This window comes from Solanum pennellii, chromosome 8 (assembly GCF_001406875.1).
Source record: "Solanum pennellii chromosome 8, SPENNV200".
Classification (NCBI taxonomy): Eukaryota; Viridiplantae; Streptophyta; class Magnoliopsida; order Solanales; family Solanaceae; genus Solanum; species Solanum pennellii.
In genome coordinates, this window is record NC_028644.1 from 2,501,158 (window position 1) to 2,517,155 (window position 15,998).

At 33.8% G+C, this 15,998-nt stretch overlaps 2 protein-coding genes across 7 annotated transcripts; one reads left to right on the plus strand and one right to left on the minus strand.

Annotated features, from left to right (window-relative positions):
- On the minus strand, positions 1–8,951 carry LOC107028307 (YTH domain-containing protein 1). 6 transcript variants are annotated; one of them, XM_015229334.2, is made up of 9 exons: positions 8,800–8,951; positions 5,910–6,016; positions 3,870–4,096; positions 3,507–3,758; positions 3,328–3,404; positions 2,800–3,178; positions 1,385–1,441; positions 481–542; positions 1–402 (listed from the first exon to the last, which is right to left on the minus strand). In XM_015229334.2, exons 2-9 carry the CDS (start codon positions 5,998–6,000, stop codon positions 363–365), a joined length of 1,185 nt encoding a protein of 394 aa, XP_015084820.1. In that variant the 5' UTR covers positions 6,001–6,016; positions 8,800–8,951; the 3' UTR covers positions 1–362. The 6 variants fall into 6 exon arrangements, 4 of the variants coding, with proteins under 4 accessions (XP_015084820.1, XP_027774950.1, XP_015084821.1 ...); XM_027919149.1 differs by lacking the exon at positions 8,800–8,951 and adding an exon at positions 4,710–4,777; XM_015229335.2 differs by lacking the exon at positions 8,800–8,951 and adding an exon at positions 4,994–5,137 and having other exon boundaries at positions 481–535.
- A 3,179-nt stretch (positions 8,952–12,130) lies between these two features.
- Positions 12,131–15,429, plus strand: LOC107029023 (PGR5-like protein 1B, chloroplastic). Its single transcript, XM_015230308.2, has 11 exons — positions 12,131–12,404; positions 13,076–13,191; positions 13,284–13,380; positions 13,492–13,592; positions 13,683–13,739; positions 13,888–13,964; positions 14,098–14,149; positions 14,361–14,471; positions 14,561–14,658; positions 14,742–14,817; positions 15,209–15,429. Exons 1-10 carry the CDS (start codon positions 12,227–12,229, stop codon positions 14,809–14,811), a joined length of 957 nt encoding a protein of 318 aa, XP_015085794.1. The 5' UTR covers positions 12,131–12,226; the 3' UTR covers positions 14,812–14,817; positions 15,209–15,429.
- Positions 15,430–15,998: the final 569 nt, after the last annotated feature.

Sequence of the window (15,998 nt, forward strand, 5' to 3'; positions counted from 1 at the left end):
TAGAATAACTCCTCTCCATCCCAAAAATCAAGAAGATATTATCCATTTCTATACAGTACTTGACATTATCAAGATTGAATATATGAGTATAGGGAGACTTGCTAATTTCCTGTACAAGTTGTCCATTGACAGTATAAAATTTTCCATTCGAAAACAGGAAGGGGAGAAGGGTGACAAGAGGGTCATATAATACAGTACAGATATACTACAACATTACAGCAATATATGCTCCTAAGTTTTAAGTTTTACAAAAATAAAGGAACAATTTCGCAAGAGCCACCACTTCGCGACAACTGCGACAACACAATTATCAACCATATCAGCCTGCTCTCCAAGAAAACCAATGCAACCAATGGGGAGATTTAGTGACTTCTCCTTTTCTTCGAACTGCAACCTGATTGCCTGCAAAGATAAATATAGGTCACATAGTTGGTTCATTCCATCCCAGGTGTGTCAGAAATGAGAAGTAAGAAGACTTACGAATCATCACAGTTGTCTTCACTGGCTAAAGACCTCTGTGTACTCCGTGATGGTCCTGAAACCTAGATAAAGAGAGGTAAATTGTTGCACAATGGAAACCTGATGTTTTGTTCAGAATCCTATCTAGCAAAAGATTCTTCTAAAAAATCTGTGTGCAAGTCATGGATATCCACATTAAGAAACACTCCACAGAGGCATATATCGAACTAGGGCACTTTCAAAAACTGAGTTTAAATACGTTAATGAACCACTTCATCATGCTAGTGAAAAGAAAAGGAAATGTCATCCACAAAACTAGCTAGATATCATATTCATGAAATATGATTCACTTTCAAGATGCCTGGGTGGTGAAATGGTAGACACGCAAGACTCAAATCTCATGCTAAAGAGCAGAACAGAGACTGAAATTTCGAGGACCCTAACTATAGCACATGAATTTATCACAATACTTCACCCAGAGAACCAACCACATTCAGATCATCAACCACTAGATAGCATGGAGAAAAAAGAGGGATGGGAGTCGCCCCATGTTTTTTATGAACAAGAAGTTCATCTGGAGCCAACGATTTGGGCATCCGTGACTTTCAAAACCCGGAGATGATGGACCCAACCCTCTATCCATCTCTACTTAAATACTAGACTCAGTTCAAACTTGTGACTTAAGACACAAGTTCCTCAATTGAGCTAACCATCTCTTGCTTAAAGCACAATGAGGAAATGCTAAATGCTACAAGCTTTTCTCCGAAAAGAAAGGATATGAGAATACGTTTTCCAGAACAGAGATTAACTAAAAGGATAGAGGTGAACTTTGTACAGTTCAAAATCCAACCCAACAGAGCACGGTTCATGTGTTTATTTGATAATACAGGAATATATAACAAGAAAAACGTCAAAGAGTACTAACAGGGTGGGGCGATCTTTTGCTGCCTCTGCTATAAGCTTCAAGATACTCTTCATATGTCTGCAACAAGAGAAAGGAGTATGAACAACAAGTTTAAAGTAATATCTTAATTATGGCAACATGATCTAATGGTGGATCTAACAGCTACAACATGTGGTTCATGAAGTATTACACTAATTTAAAAACATTCTTCAAACTAAATTCGGCAAGGACAGAGAATTTGCAACCTGCTAAGTTCATAGCTAGAAGCCAGGTGAATAAATATGATGTATTAAAACATAAGAACTATAGTGTCTTGAAACTATCAATATTGCAGCAGTCTAAGAGACAATATGAGTCAGAAGGCCTTAAATTATAGCCGCCATGCAAGAGAGGGAGGAAGAGAGAAGTTGCTGGTGTGTGTGTGTGTGTGTGTTACTTAATGGGGGTAGGGGGCAAATGGGAAGACGAAGAGAAATTTCACCAATAAAATAGAAATAACCTAATAACTTCTTATAACTGGTGGTGTCCAGCCCGCTCGTGTACACCTTGGCTAATTCCACTAGGTACTTGCAGACTCCACCGGCGGCATATGTACAGGGTAACTCTGTTGAGGTAGAAATCACCTAGTTATTGCCTCCGTTGGGTTTTGAACTTGAGACATCATAGTTCTCAGCCCACTTCATTGACCACTAGGTCACACATCCTTAGATGTGAATAACCTGACAACTTTCCACTCTACAATTGAAAACTATATGGATGTATATACATACATATACAAGTTCACAGTCTGTTCTCTATACCTGCAGGAATTATTACTCAACGAAAAAGGACTTACATTGACTTCTAAGACAACCAGGATTCATGTAAAGTTGGGAATTAAACTAAAATCTTATAAACCATTTTGCTACGAAGTTTGATTTAAGCAAACACCGTAATACTTAATTATAATAAACTAATACAGTTTATGGTATCAAGATTCAACAGTTGTGCATTTGCTTAAGGAATTGTAAGTTCACACCCGTGAGTCTTATCATGCAAACAGAAGATTTGAAAGTAACTACAGAAAGAATCAGATGACATACGGTCCAGTATCAAGAAATCTAGTGGAGGCCTTGTAAGTTAAAAATTACTGAATTGGGGAATTTCTGGCATATGCCTACAACAGTAGATAACCGTTTTTGTATAAAATGCACACAAAGTACAGATTTATATGCATTCAAAGAAAAGGGATGCTAGATATCAAATAGTCAGAAACAAGAGAAATAAGCTTTGTTGGCTGAAAACTGAAATCATTAGAAAACTTTGAGTACAAAAGAGTATTTCATCTTCTTGACAAATACAAGAACAATCCTTTTGACCTATGTTCATCAATAATTAAAAATTAAGGGTAAGACGAGAACCTCTACATAAATAATGGTAAGACAGGAAACACAAACCATTTCAAGAATGTCATCTTCAGTCAAATTACTAGCAAGTGGGCTCCTCTCTGCCGGCAAGCCCCACATGCTAATTTGAGGACCCATTTCAGTGTCTACATGAAGATTAGCAAGGCTTCTATTCCTCTTTGAATGCCTCGACTGTCTCGACTTTGATTCCCCTGATGCAATGGCTGACTCCTCAGCAGAAAATACACCATTTATTCTCTGAGGTGCTACGTGAAGTCTACTAGCATCAATTTGATGTTGGTAGAGTAAAGAGGGATAAAACATGGTCCCATTAGGTGTCAGAGATGCATTACAGTCTTGATCTCCAAGATGCAGTGAAGACTCTACATATGGCCTTTTAGAAGAGAAATCATTCCTTGCAAAGATATCCCTGGATGAGCCAATAACAATTATAAAGAGAAACCATTTGGACCAATTGTTCCACAACTCTAGCACTAATTCAATTTTTAGAAAAGGCTGTATGTTTCCAAATAATGGAATGGTAACACACAATTTAAGTTTTCGAGGAAAGGGCTATACATTTTCAAATCAACATCCAAAGCATCCTGTCCATCAAGAAGCTCACATAAAGCTTCACCAATATCTGGAGGTAACTCCTGACAGCAATACATGTACCAGGGTCATAAAAGCCTCTTTACTAACAAGTGTACATTGAAAAAATAAGTGAATAGTACTAAGACAAGAATATTAACCCATGCCTGACAATCTCTACTAATTTTGACTGGTTTGTATTGATTCCATGGATTCTTAAGGTGAAGAGTTCTTTGGAAAGGCAGATCATACAATCGCAGCCAATTCACTTCAAAGCTTCGACCCCAAGGATTACGACCACCATTTCCTTGACTCCAAACTTGGTCTCTTCTCAAACCGACTGAAGAAATCATTTGGGCGTACCCTTGGAAATACCCACTCATGTTGACACTGAATATTAGTATAACCTTGCTGGAATTCTGCCCGCAAAATAACACATACATTTGTTATATTGTAAGATATATATATATATATTATCGATGCTCATAATATTATAATCTCATGAGGATATAAAAGGAAAAACGACTTACATGAAATGCTTCATCCAAAATGGCCTCATTCATGGCTTGAGTAGCCCAAATCCCTCTGTTTACTGATAATTGGATATTTTCATGGTTCAAACTCTTGATTACAAAATATCTTATGCTATAGAGTTTACCCTTTTCAATTGCACTTGAAATTCCAATTGGCAGAGATGAAGTGAGCTCCTCTGCTATAGAACGATTGGTATCCTCATTAACTCTGAGGCTTGAACTATCTGAGAAAAGAGTTCATATTTAAATTGAATCATGTTGATGTACCAGTATATAGTAATTCATTAACTTATCATTTAACCACTACTTTCATGTCAAGGACAACGAAGCTACAACATATCTTTCTTTTTATATTTTATTTCTGTGATCACTAGCAGGAAACTTCATAAAGGTTATAGTCAGGAGATGTTGAATTAAACAAGAAATTAGACAACACAGAGTTAGTTCCTGAACACTGATCATCAAGGATGCTACATGATATCAATGAGGATTCGCATATAAAACAGCCCAGAAAATAGTAACAAACTTGCAGTAAAGAAAACTTAGCATTATTCACAACCAAAAAAATATAGCAAGCATAGGAATTAACTCGAACATTTTGTGCATAGAAATCAATCATCAAGTTCCAACAACTCTAAACATTTTTAGAAGAAAATGAATGGGAATACGGCCTATTTCTGTGAATTTACTACGTAATAATTACGAATCTAAGATTCAATAAGCAAAATTTGGCAAGACGTTGGATTGCAGTATTTATCATGAATAAGAACATAGAGGACAATCAATTCACGAGGTAAGGTATTATAATTAACACATATACACTCATGTAGCACTTACTAGTTACTATAATGACATAGAATGCACCAAAAGGAGTGGAAACTGAAAGAACTTCATGGAGTCATTCCCTGAAGTTGAGATAAAATAAGTGAACTTTTTGAGAACACAATAAGCCTGTTATTCCCAAAGTGGAGACAGAGATAAGAGAGAGAGAGAAGAGGGAATGGATTACGTATTGCCATTCCCAATCTACTTGTCAAACAATATTAAAATCCAATAAGACAACAGGTTGAAAGTTTTATCAAAAGATTCCAAACTTTATGTACAATAATCGTTCGATTTACCCTTTGTTTCTCCAACAAATTGTGTTGAAATGATGAAGTTATGCAGTATTATTGCTCCATGAACTTCATAGCATTTCCAACCAAAAGATACTTGAAGTGTCACATTCATTGGACGGGAATAAAAGTTGTGCATCTAAACCATCTCTGCATTTATGCATAAAAATTCATGGAGGGTGTGAAACTTCTACACAATCTCGAAGACAGCCACGACTGTTCATAGAAATGAACAATACGCAGAATTGAATTATGAAAAGATTTAGAGCCTGTTTGGATTGGCTTATTTCAAGTGTTATTAAGCACTTTTGTAGTGTTTGGGTAAAATAAAAAGTGTTTTTAAGTTTTTTAAGCCAAATAGGCAAAAATGAGCCAAAAGCCATAAGCTAGAATTCCTAACTTGTGAATTTTGGCTTATAAAATCAAAAGCTATAAGCCCAATCATATAGGCTCTTAGTATCAGTTTTACGTGGTTTAGTGGAAAGACCTAATAATATCAAGCCAACTTAGAGCCTCAAGAAACCATGCAAGTAGCTAGAGCTCTTCATGGATCCACTAATTACTAACTAGTGGACCTTCTTTCTATCAAATTCAGCAAGTTCTTTCTAAATCTCAAGTGAAGCTCCAGCCAAAGTAGAAAAGACTGGAATTGTTTGGCCATCCCTAACACGTTAAAGAATACTTATTGCTAATCAGTTGAATAGAAAAGCCAGCCAAAAGATACTTGATTCATACAACTTTTGCACCATTATTAAATTGTTGCCCAGAGTGAATGACCACATCCTTGTCTTTGTCATGCAGACACATTCAAGGAAACCTTGTAAAAAATCCTAACAGTAGCAAATACTCAAAAAAAATAAACAAAACAAAATGAAACCTACACAGATAATTGAATTATGAAGAGATTTCGCATCAGGGTTACCTGGTCCGCCAAGATTCCCTCTTTCATTTTTCCAGTCGGTCTCGATGGAATTAGCTATAGATGCATTTTCTCTTGCAGTATCTGATGGCATATCTGCTTACAACCTCCTGCCGGAAAAAAAAGGTAACAGAATGAGAGTAAAATTAGGTTTAAGAGTACAAAACCTCAAAGAAGATAAAATAATATATATCAGAAGGTAAAATGAGGAAAATTTCGGTAATTAAAACCTCACTACAGTAAATAATCATATTAGGTTGTATATATTAGGTTGACCACTCAGGCCGTATATGTAAGGTTGAGGAGCATAGAACATATGTGTTTAGAACACGATAAAAACAAATAAAGAGACTTCAATGAGCAGGCTTGGCTCTCTGTCATACTGTATGAAGATCATCATTTAGTATACAGGCAAGCACAGAACTCCTTGGACAGCTACAAATATGGAACACTAGAAGAAAATTCTCAGATGAAATCATTTAACGCCACAACAATATACCCAGTGTAATCCCACAAGTGGAATCTGGGGAGGGTAGGATGTACACAGACCTTACCCTATCTTTGTGGGGTAGAGAAGCTGTTTCCAATAAACAATTAATCCCAAATCAAATCCAAAACTAATACACATCATCAATCTTCAAAGAACTAGAGTTTGATTATCATATGGATGGCATATGGATTATCATGTTGTGGCAACTGGGAACATGGCATTCCAAAGAGCAGGAAACTGAAAAATCTAGAGAAGTCATCCGTGCCAACTAACTGGAACAAAGAGAAAATTGCAGAAAAAAGTTTTTGGTAATTTGTTTTTTAGGTTTTCAATGTCCATATCAAGTAGTCATTCTCATATTGCATATGTAAGAAAGGTAGAAACCAACTTACAAGACAAAGGTCATTTAACACAATTTGAGGATCAGCATTCTACACTTTCCTCCTAATTATGCATTCTCTCATAGCAAATATTGAGATTTCTAAAGACATAAAAGAGTCTACACCCATCCAGAATCCAAACCCTTCGCTTGTGTAAGGCAGTGACCAAATTCTTACTACATGTGGCACCAGAGTTGTTCATGACTTACAGACTGAACTTCAGATTCATTTAGCTTTTAAATTAAAGTTTCAGATTTAAACTTTATTCTACTTTCATCCATTTTCTTTCACTTACACCCTCATCATTTGGTTTAGCAGTTCGACTTTTATGCACCTCTTGATTCATTGCAGAAGTGTAAGGGTAAAGTCTCTATCATGACAACTTTTCTCCTTTTCAATTCTTAATTTGATTATTTCCCTTCTTTTTCTTCTTCTTCAGTTTCCCTTTTCATTTCTCATATCTCTGCTCCAGTGTGTCAGAGTGATACTTAGAGTACATTCTTCAACATTTTAACATAATGCTCGCTATCTCGAGAGACTTCAACTAAAATAGACAGCTAAAGTCTATTCATCTTCTCTATGAAAAAAAAAGAAGGAAAAAAGCCTCAAACAACAACAATATAACCAGTGTAGTCCCACAAAGTGGGGTTTGGGGAGGGTAGAAGGTACACAAATTTTACACCTACTTCATAGGTTGAGAGGTTGTTTCGAATAAACCCTCAACTCAAGGAAAACAATCCAAAGCACTCGTTAACGGAGGTACAAGAAACAACAAATAATAACAAAAACAATGATAGTAACAGAACAGACACTACAAAACAACAATACCATAATGAAGTACAAGGAACAAAAGATAGTACCAGAAATCGAAAGACATGAAACAACAAGAGCAATACTACAACTATTAAAACGAACGGACAGCACACACTTCTACCTAGTACCTACTAACCTTCTAACCTAACTGTGTCCTCCACACCCTTCTAAGGTCATGTCCTAACCAAGCTAAAACTACGTCATCTCGTATCTAATCACCTCTCTCTCTCTCCAATACTTATCCAGTCTACTTCTTCTCAAACCCACGTGATTAAACAATTCACTCTACAAATTCTATGTTATAAATAATTACAATTTCAACATAATAATAAAAATGCTCACAGAATTCAATAAAAACTCTAACTAACCTCCGCGTAATACACCCCCAGAAACCCACATGAAAACAATCCAATCTGCAAATTCTTGCTTAAAAATGAGTCATTTACAACTTCCACATTGTAATAAAATGTTCACAGAATTCAATAAAATCCAACCAACTTTTACAACAGTTCATTCATCTTTCCTTAAACAAAAAAAAAAAGGAAATCCCACATGATAACACCACTCAGTCAACAAAAATAACTATTTCATTACAGCCAAAAAACTTCGAAATTACACTCTTCAACATTCATTCGAAACAAGTAAGATACTGAATGACCAAAAATGATTCATTCATCATTCATTCTTCAGGAAATAAAAAACAGAAACCCACATGACAAAAAAAATTCAATCTCCAAATTCCTTGCTTACAAATAATTCATTTACAACTTCAACAATGTAACAAAAAATGCTCAGAGAATTCAACAAAATTCTACCAACAGTCAAAAATGAAAGAAATCCAACATGATAAAACCACTCAACCAACAAAAAATTTCCTTTATAGCCAAAACAAATTCTTTGCTTACAAATGATTCATTTACAGCTTCGACACCGTAACAGAAAATGCTCATAAAAATTCAACAAAATTCGATCAACACTCCATTGTTATTTCAAAAAAGAAAGGAAACCCACTTGATAAAACCATTCATTCAACAAAAAAAACTATTACTTTACAGCCAAAACAACTTCGGAATTACACTTTTCATCATTCATTTGAACAAGTAAGAAGCTGAATGACAAAAAAGATAATCAATTTTTTCCATGTAAACTTTGATTTCAGTATTTTTTTGAAGTAATTTTATGCCGCGAACTGAAAAAGGAGAGAATTTACCTTTAAAATCACAATAATTCCGGTGGAAAGGAGAGAGAAGGAGGAGCAGAGTAGCAAAACAGTTCTCCAGATGGAGATAAAGTGTGCCCTAATTTTTCTGTCACAAAGACCCAATTTGGCCCAAATAATGATATATTTGTTTTTGTTTCATTTAGAAGAAAATAAGAAATTATAAATATGGTTAAAAATAATTCAACACAAGAAAGATAGTTTACAGGATATTGTTTGGACAAAATAATCTACTTTTAAAAAATAAAATCTTAATTAAAAAAGACATACTACTAGTTATTCATAAAGGTAATTAAGGAGATTTAATATGAGATGTCTTCGCAAAAATAAGGTGATACTGATATATTTTAATTATGATTAAATTTGATGAATTTGACTAATATTATTATCTAGGGTAGATATTAAATTTTTTTTAAAATAAAATATATATACTCGCTTTTTATATTTAAATTTTAATTTTATCTATTCCCTTTCTTTTTTTATAATCATCATCGTCATCTTCTTTCTGTTTCTTTTTTTTTTCTTTGTTGTTATTATTAAGAATCTTTTTATTCCTGCCTTTCGAGGAACAAGTTAAATGAGAAAGTATAACTAAGAATTTTGCCTTAAGTTGGACTCCGATGCGATATAATTAATATCCTAGGATTGCTTAAGAGATTTTTTGACAATTCAAAAAAGATAAATTACTTTTAAAGCTCTTTTAACTAGATAAAAAGGAGCTTAGTTACAAGTCTTAAGAAAATGTAGGTTTGAGACATTTCCTTGATTAGGAGATTGTAATAATATGTATATAAAATAGATATGAACTATTTAGCATCTATCAACAAAGAAACTTATGCGTGCAGATAAATTTGATCATATCAATAAAAATAAATAACTCTTTCTTATGCATGCGAGTATTATTATTAAAAAAAGAGAAAAGACATAAAATTACTATTGGAGTTGTTCTGAATTTTTAAAAAGATATCTTAATTTTGCGGGTGTTCTATTACCCCATTGAACAATTTCACAATAGTATGTATACCCCATTTTTCAGTCAATACCACTTGTACAAAAATATTTATAAGTCACACACTAATAGTCACATAACACGTGTTAAAAGTAATTTTTAATTATTTTTATTTCTTTTCTTTTTCTTTTTCCTTTTTTTTTTTCTGGTTCTCTCTCTTCTTCTTTGCCTCACTCCTGTAGCTTTTGTCATTCCTTCTTCCAGAATAACAATCGCCATATCCATTTTTGTGGGACGAAATTTTTTGGCAACATTATCAATTATTTGTCAAACTATCACCTATTAATTTATTTATGAAAATAAATATCGTCAAATAATCAAAAATTTAAATATTCAAAATATTACCAAGTCAAAATCTGACATTTAGATCACCTCCTTCTCCAACTTCTTACTCCCAAATCGAGTTTTTCATAGTTTAATTATTCCTTAATTTCAAACTTGATTTGTAGGAGGAATAAAATCACTACTAGTTTATTTTTTTTAAAATAAAAAATAATAAGAATGAAAACAATAATATTAGTTTAGAAAAAAATTAAGGAAGACATAGGTGCCCAAGAAACATGGGTAAGCTAATGATGGTAGGGAAGATGAGAAAAAAAATTTGAAAATTAAAAACTATTCCTTATAAAGCTTTTAAAAAAATTAATACATGGGTTTTTATATTTTTTTAAAAATAAGTCAAATTGGAAGTGTCACATGCCAATTTTACGTTGGTCTGAAGCAGTATGAACGGTCCTTCACGCGCCAAATTTCGTGACAATACGAGTGGTGTTAAAATTAGTCAAAAAGGTATATTTTGTGAATTTAGATAATTTCGTGAGGTAATAGGACACCCACAAAGTTAAGGTGTCTTTTTAAAAATTCGAAACAACTTCAGTGGTGACTTTATGTCTTTTCTCTAAAAAAAAATAAGAAAAAATTATGTGCAAGTGGTTGCTAAGAAAGCTTAGCAAAAAATTGAACTTATAAATTTTCTAAAAAATGACAATTAATTTTTTTTATTGATGGTAAAACTAATATTTAATTGTTTCATATATACTTTGACATGATACCTAAATTTGAAACTAAAACTAGATGCTAGTGAAAATAACATAACAAAGAGCTAAACAAACAGATAATGCTGAGCAAATTTGTGTAATCTAAGAGAATTTATTCTATTAAATCACTTAAAAAATAATTATATGTAACTATATCAATAATTAGTGAGGTCACTCAACTGAAAAGTGAAACAAATAAATTGTTATAGCACATATTATTGAATGTATAAAGATAAAATTCATATTCATATCAATAGTTTAGAAGAAAGGTAAATTACTTATAAAATATTTGATATTTTAAATAACGTGAAATCTTTTATTAAAAATAACATCAAAATGGAACTATACATATTATTTTAAAGGGAAAAAGAACAAATATATCTTCGAAGTTTGTAAATGGCATACAAATACCCTCTGGGCTTCGTCATACTTTCGAGATATTGGTGCCCCTGTCGTTCAAAAATTAGAGCATATATACCCTTCATTCTAACGGAAGACTAAATAAGAACACGTGATGCAATCTTATCCGTCGATCCAATATTTAAAAAATATCGGATTTATGGTTAAGATTATGACGCATGTATGTCCGTTAGTATAGATGGTATATTATACTCTAGTTTCTAGACGACAGGGGTATCAATGTCTCTAAAGTATGACGGAGGGTCTGCATACCATTTACCACAGTTTAGAAATATATATATCTTTTTTTCCTATTTTAAAATAATCAAATACGAAATAAAATAATCATAACGTATTATCTTAAAATTATTATCATAACACCCCCCACCCCCCACCCCCACCACAAAAATGGTATGGCCTATCACATATGTCCTTAATAGATCAAATCTTACGTGGCAGATACACGAAAGCAACAAGCAGCCACGAGTCAACCAAATGTAGGATCCTAGATTCTTGACAACATCATGAAGCTGACTTGGCAGATTCTGTTACATCAAATAACTCCTAAAATATGGAAAATTTAATTTTCTTGAATTTTATCAAACACAAAAAAAATTCAATTAATTATCTAATCGTATTCTCTCGGTAAATTGTTTCATAAGTGAAATTTCAAATTCATTATTCTTATTGACATCTTTTCAAATGAGCTCGTTCCATATAACAATTCCAATTTCTTCGTACATGAACGAATTTATCGAGACAGAATTTTAACTAACCATTAAAAAAAAAATTGCTTGTTTTTTTTTCAATTTTGAATGCCCTCCACACATTCATCACATAACCTTATCTTCATCTTTACCAAAACCTCATCAAATTGACACTTCTCAAGTTCTTTTTTTTCACAAATGCAATATTCATTTCTACACTCCATCCATCTCCATCTCCACCACCTCCGCCGCAGTCGCCGCCACAAATGGCCACCAAATTTGGATTTACTATAACAAGTAGTCGACTTTTTCATGTTCCTTTTAGGAAAAAAACAATTTTTTCTCCAAATTCTGTTAGCCCTTTGATTAATTTTGGTGGAAGAAAGTTATCTATTCGACGTAGGCTATTGGTTCTCTCTCCTAAGGCCACCGCCGATCAGCCAGGTAAGTTAACCTCGAGTTAAATATACGATAATAACTGAGCTCACAGTCAAATATTTATAAATATTTAGTTCGGACGAAAGCTATTGAATTTGGTGAACCCATAAGTTTCACTTTGGATCCGTTCCTTAGTGGTGGAGCAAGGATTTTTTATTGAGGAGATAAAAATAAAGAAAAATTGAAGGGGTTCGACATCTGCTATATATATACATAAACGATGATTTCAACTGTGTATAAATAGTGTAATTTTTCACTAGAGGGAAATTTGGATGAACCATTGAGTCCTACTTGGCTCCGACTCTGCCACTGTGTTTTTTTTTTTTGTTTATGATGTTAGAAGTATTTTAATGATGCTTCAGAGGCGGAGTCATGATTTGAACTGATAGTTCATTTACCGTCATAGCTCATTTTAGTTAGTGAGGTTTATTGTAGCTAATACCGATATCAATCCATGTTAAGAGTATCTTTAGGTTGTTTTAGCCCAACAAAACGATTTGATTATTTGATTGTTGGATGTTGAAATCGGTTATGCTGATTTCAATTTGATTGTTATAGTGCTAAATTCATAGATGGTTGATATATTTGATTGACATAATACATAAGCGTGTCTTTTTAACTTGGCCTCAACTGACATCTACGCCCTCTAAGTTTGGGGATCACGCTTTTGCTTTCAGGTCAGCTCAGGGAGGATGAGATTGAAGATAGTAAAATCTTGCAGTATTGTAGCATTGACGGTAAAGGAAAGAAGTCTCTCGGGGAAATGGAGCAAGAGTTTCTTCAAGCACTACAAGTACTTTAGCATCTACGATTTCTTATTTCTAAATTGTTATCTTTCGTCTTCTAATAACATTAATTGTACTCTTTCCTGGCTTTGTACCACAGTCATTCTATTATGAAGGAAAGGCCATGATGTCAAACGAGGAATTCGATAACCTTAAGGAAGAACTAATGTGGGAAGGAAGCAGCGTTGTCATGCTAAGTATGGAAGAATTTATGTATTATACATTGTCTGAATGATGATATGGTATTCGTATTTTTGTCTGATCGGGACTTAACATAGGTGTAGTAATAGCGGTTTCTCACTATGCAGGCCCCGATGAACAGAGGTTTCTCGAAGCTTCTATGGCTTATGTATCTGGAAATCCAATTATGACTGATAAAGAATATGACAAGCTGAAGATGAAACTTAAGGTGCTCGGACATTAGTTGTTACTTTGATCACAATATTGTTCGTAAAGGAATATTTAGTCTTTTCTGTATTGACATCTGTTAATTTTGTAGAGGGATGGTAGCGATATTGTGGTTGAGGGTCCAAGGTGTAGTCTTCGAAGTAGAAAGGTTTGTACTTCTCTGCTCGATGGGATTTACTAGTCTTATTATAATTCATCTTTCATGTCGTACTCTTGTGGATATGCTTGTTCTTCGTCTTACATCTATGCAAGATGTCTACGAGGTTAAGTTGGTTGACGGATTTTACTTCGTGCAGGTTTATAGTGACCTTTCTGTTGATTATCTGAAGATGTTCTTGTTAAATGTCCCTGCTGCTGTTGTTGCTCTTGGATTGTGAGTAATACTTGACCCCGTTATACGTTACACTTGTTCTGTTTTAAGATGTTAAAAGAATACGTGAACTTAGCTCACGATGCAACTATCATGATTTTTCTGTAATAGAAATGTTTTGCAAATGTCTTGCTAGGTTTTTCTTCCTAGACGATTTGACTGGATTCGAGATCACTTATCTTTTGGAGGTACGCCTTGTTACCTATATTGGTCCTTAATTCATCGCTAAGGTATCTAAAATACCGCTGGGTGTATGTTGAATCCTCCAAAGCTATATATTTTGGAAGATCTGACACTGGGGCATCATTTTTGGAGGGTCCGAGTAACATACATAACTAGCTAGATGAAAAATCAGAGTATTCATTAGACTTTGTAATGATATAATTTATCGATTTGCAGCTTCCGGAGCCTTTCAGTTTCATTTTCACATGGTTTGCTGCTTTGCCATTGATACTATGGCTATCCTTTACAATCACAAACGCTATTGTTAAAGATTTTCTGATCTTAAAGGTAGGATGTCATGAACATTTTAGGCGTGCGTAGTATTATCTTATAAGCTAGGTGAACGACATTTAACACAAGATAATCTCGATCTTTAGGGCCCCTGTCCGAATTGTGGAACAGAGAATACTTCCTTCTTTGGTACAATATTATCGGTATCTAATGGGGGTTCCAGCAACAAAGTAAAATGCTCAGGGTAAGTCGACATTAACACTTAGTCTTTCAGTATTTATCATGATCTATTCATAGTGTAATCGTCAGCACCATCATCTTCGACAGTTGTGGGACAGACTTGGTCTATGATTCAGAAACGCGTTTGATTACATTGCCTGAAGGAAGTAGTGCATGATTCGAGGTATATACCTAGCTAGCCTCTTTATCTGTTATAAGTTATAACCTATGTTGCTCGGATTGTTTAAAAGTACCACCAAGTGTGTATCTAAATCCTCCAAAAGCATTGCATTTTTGGAGGATCCGATATACAGATGCTTCAACAGTTTTGGAGAGTCTGAGCAACATATTATCGCGTGTATGAAGAAGTATAATATATCATAGGGGGGTCCAGGACTTTAACTTATAAGTTCGCGACCACAACCCCTTTTGTTTATTGGGTTCTGAATAAATCATTTATACATATTACGTGAATTTCATAACACAAATACATGATTTGAGCCAATCGCCCTTAGTATATGTGCTTCCCTCGTATAGAAAAAACGTTCCGTTTACTGATTTCTTCCAAACTGCAGGATGATTTCATATGTGGAGATATCTGCACAAGAGATTTGCTCTTTATAACACAAGCTGCATGGAAGAAAGACCATATGATGCAGTTTGTGAAAATGAAAAACAAGTTCAGTGTTGAATTTGTGAATGATTTGCAACTTGTATTGTGTGAATATGTTATGAAATGTATTGTGTGTGACTTATAAGTATATCAATAATAATAATAAAAATTAACAGTTTTTAGTGAACTTCTCTTTCCATGTTATTTTTATGGCATAATACATATATTAGACTCTAAACTTGACTTCAAATTTTAACTTTGACCTCCAACTTTCATAATGCACAAAAAGGCACTTTAACTATCCAACTTTTAAATAAATAAACACATGAGTCCTACATGACACAATATACATAAGACATCACGTAGGACAAAAAATGACATGTAGGACATGTGTGTTTATTTGTTCAATTTTATACAAGTTTAAGTGTCACTTGTGCACACTCAAAGTTGAAGGGCATAAATGTAATTCGAACCAAAGTTAAAGGGCATATTTATGCATTATGCCTATTTTTATTATATGAAAAAGCTTAAACATGTCATCGAACTATTAGAAATGAAATGACCTATCCATGTCACTCACTAATAGTTGGGCATAAAAATGTCACCGTTGTGATAGGCATGATACATAAATATATCTTTTAACTTAACTTCAGCTGACATCTACATACTACGACCTCCAACTTTGGGGGGTGCACAAGTAAACACTTAAACTTGTTTATAATTGAACAGGTAGACACACACATCATAATATA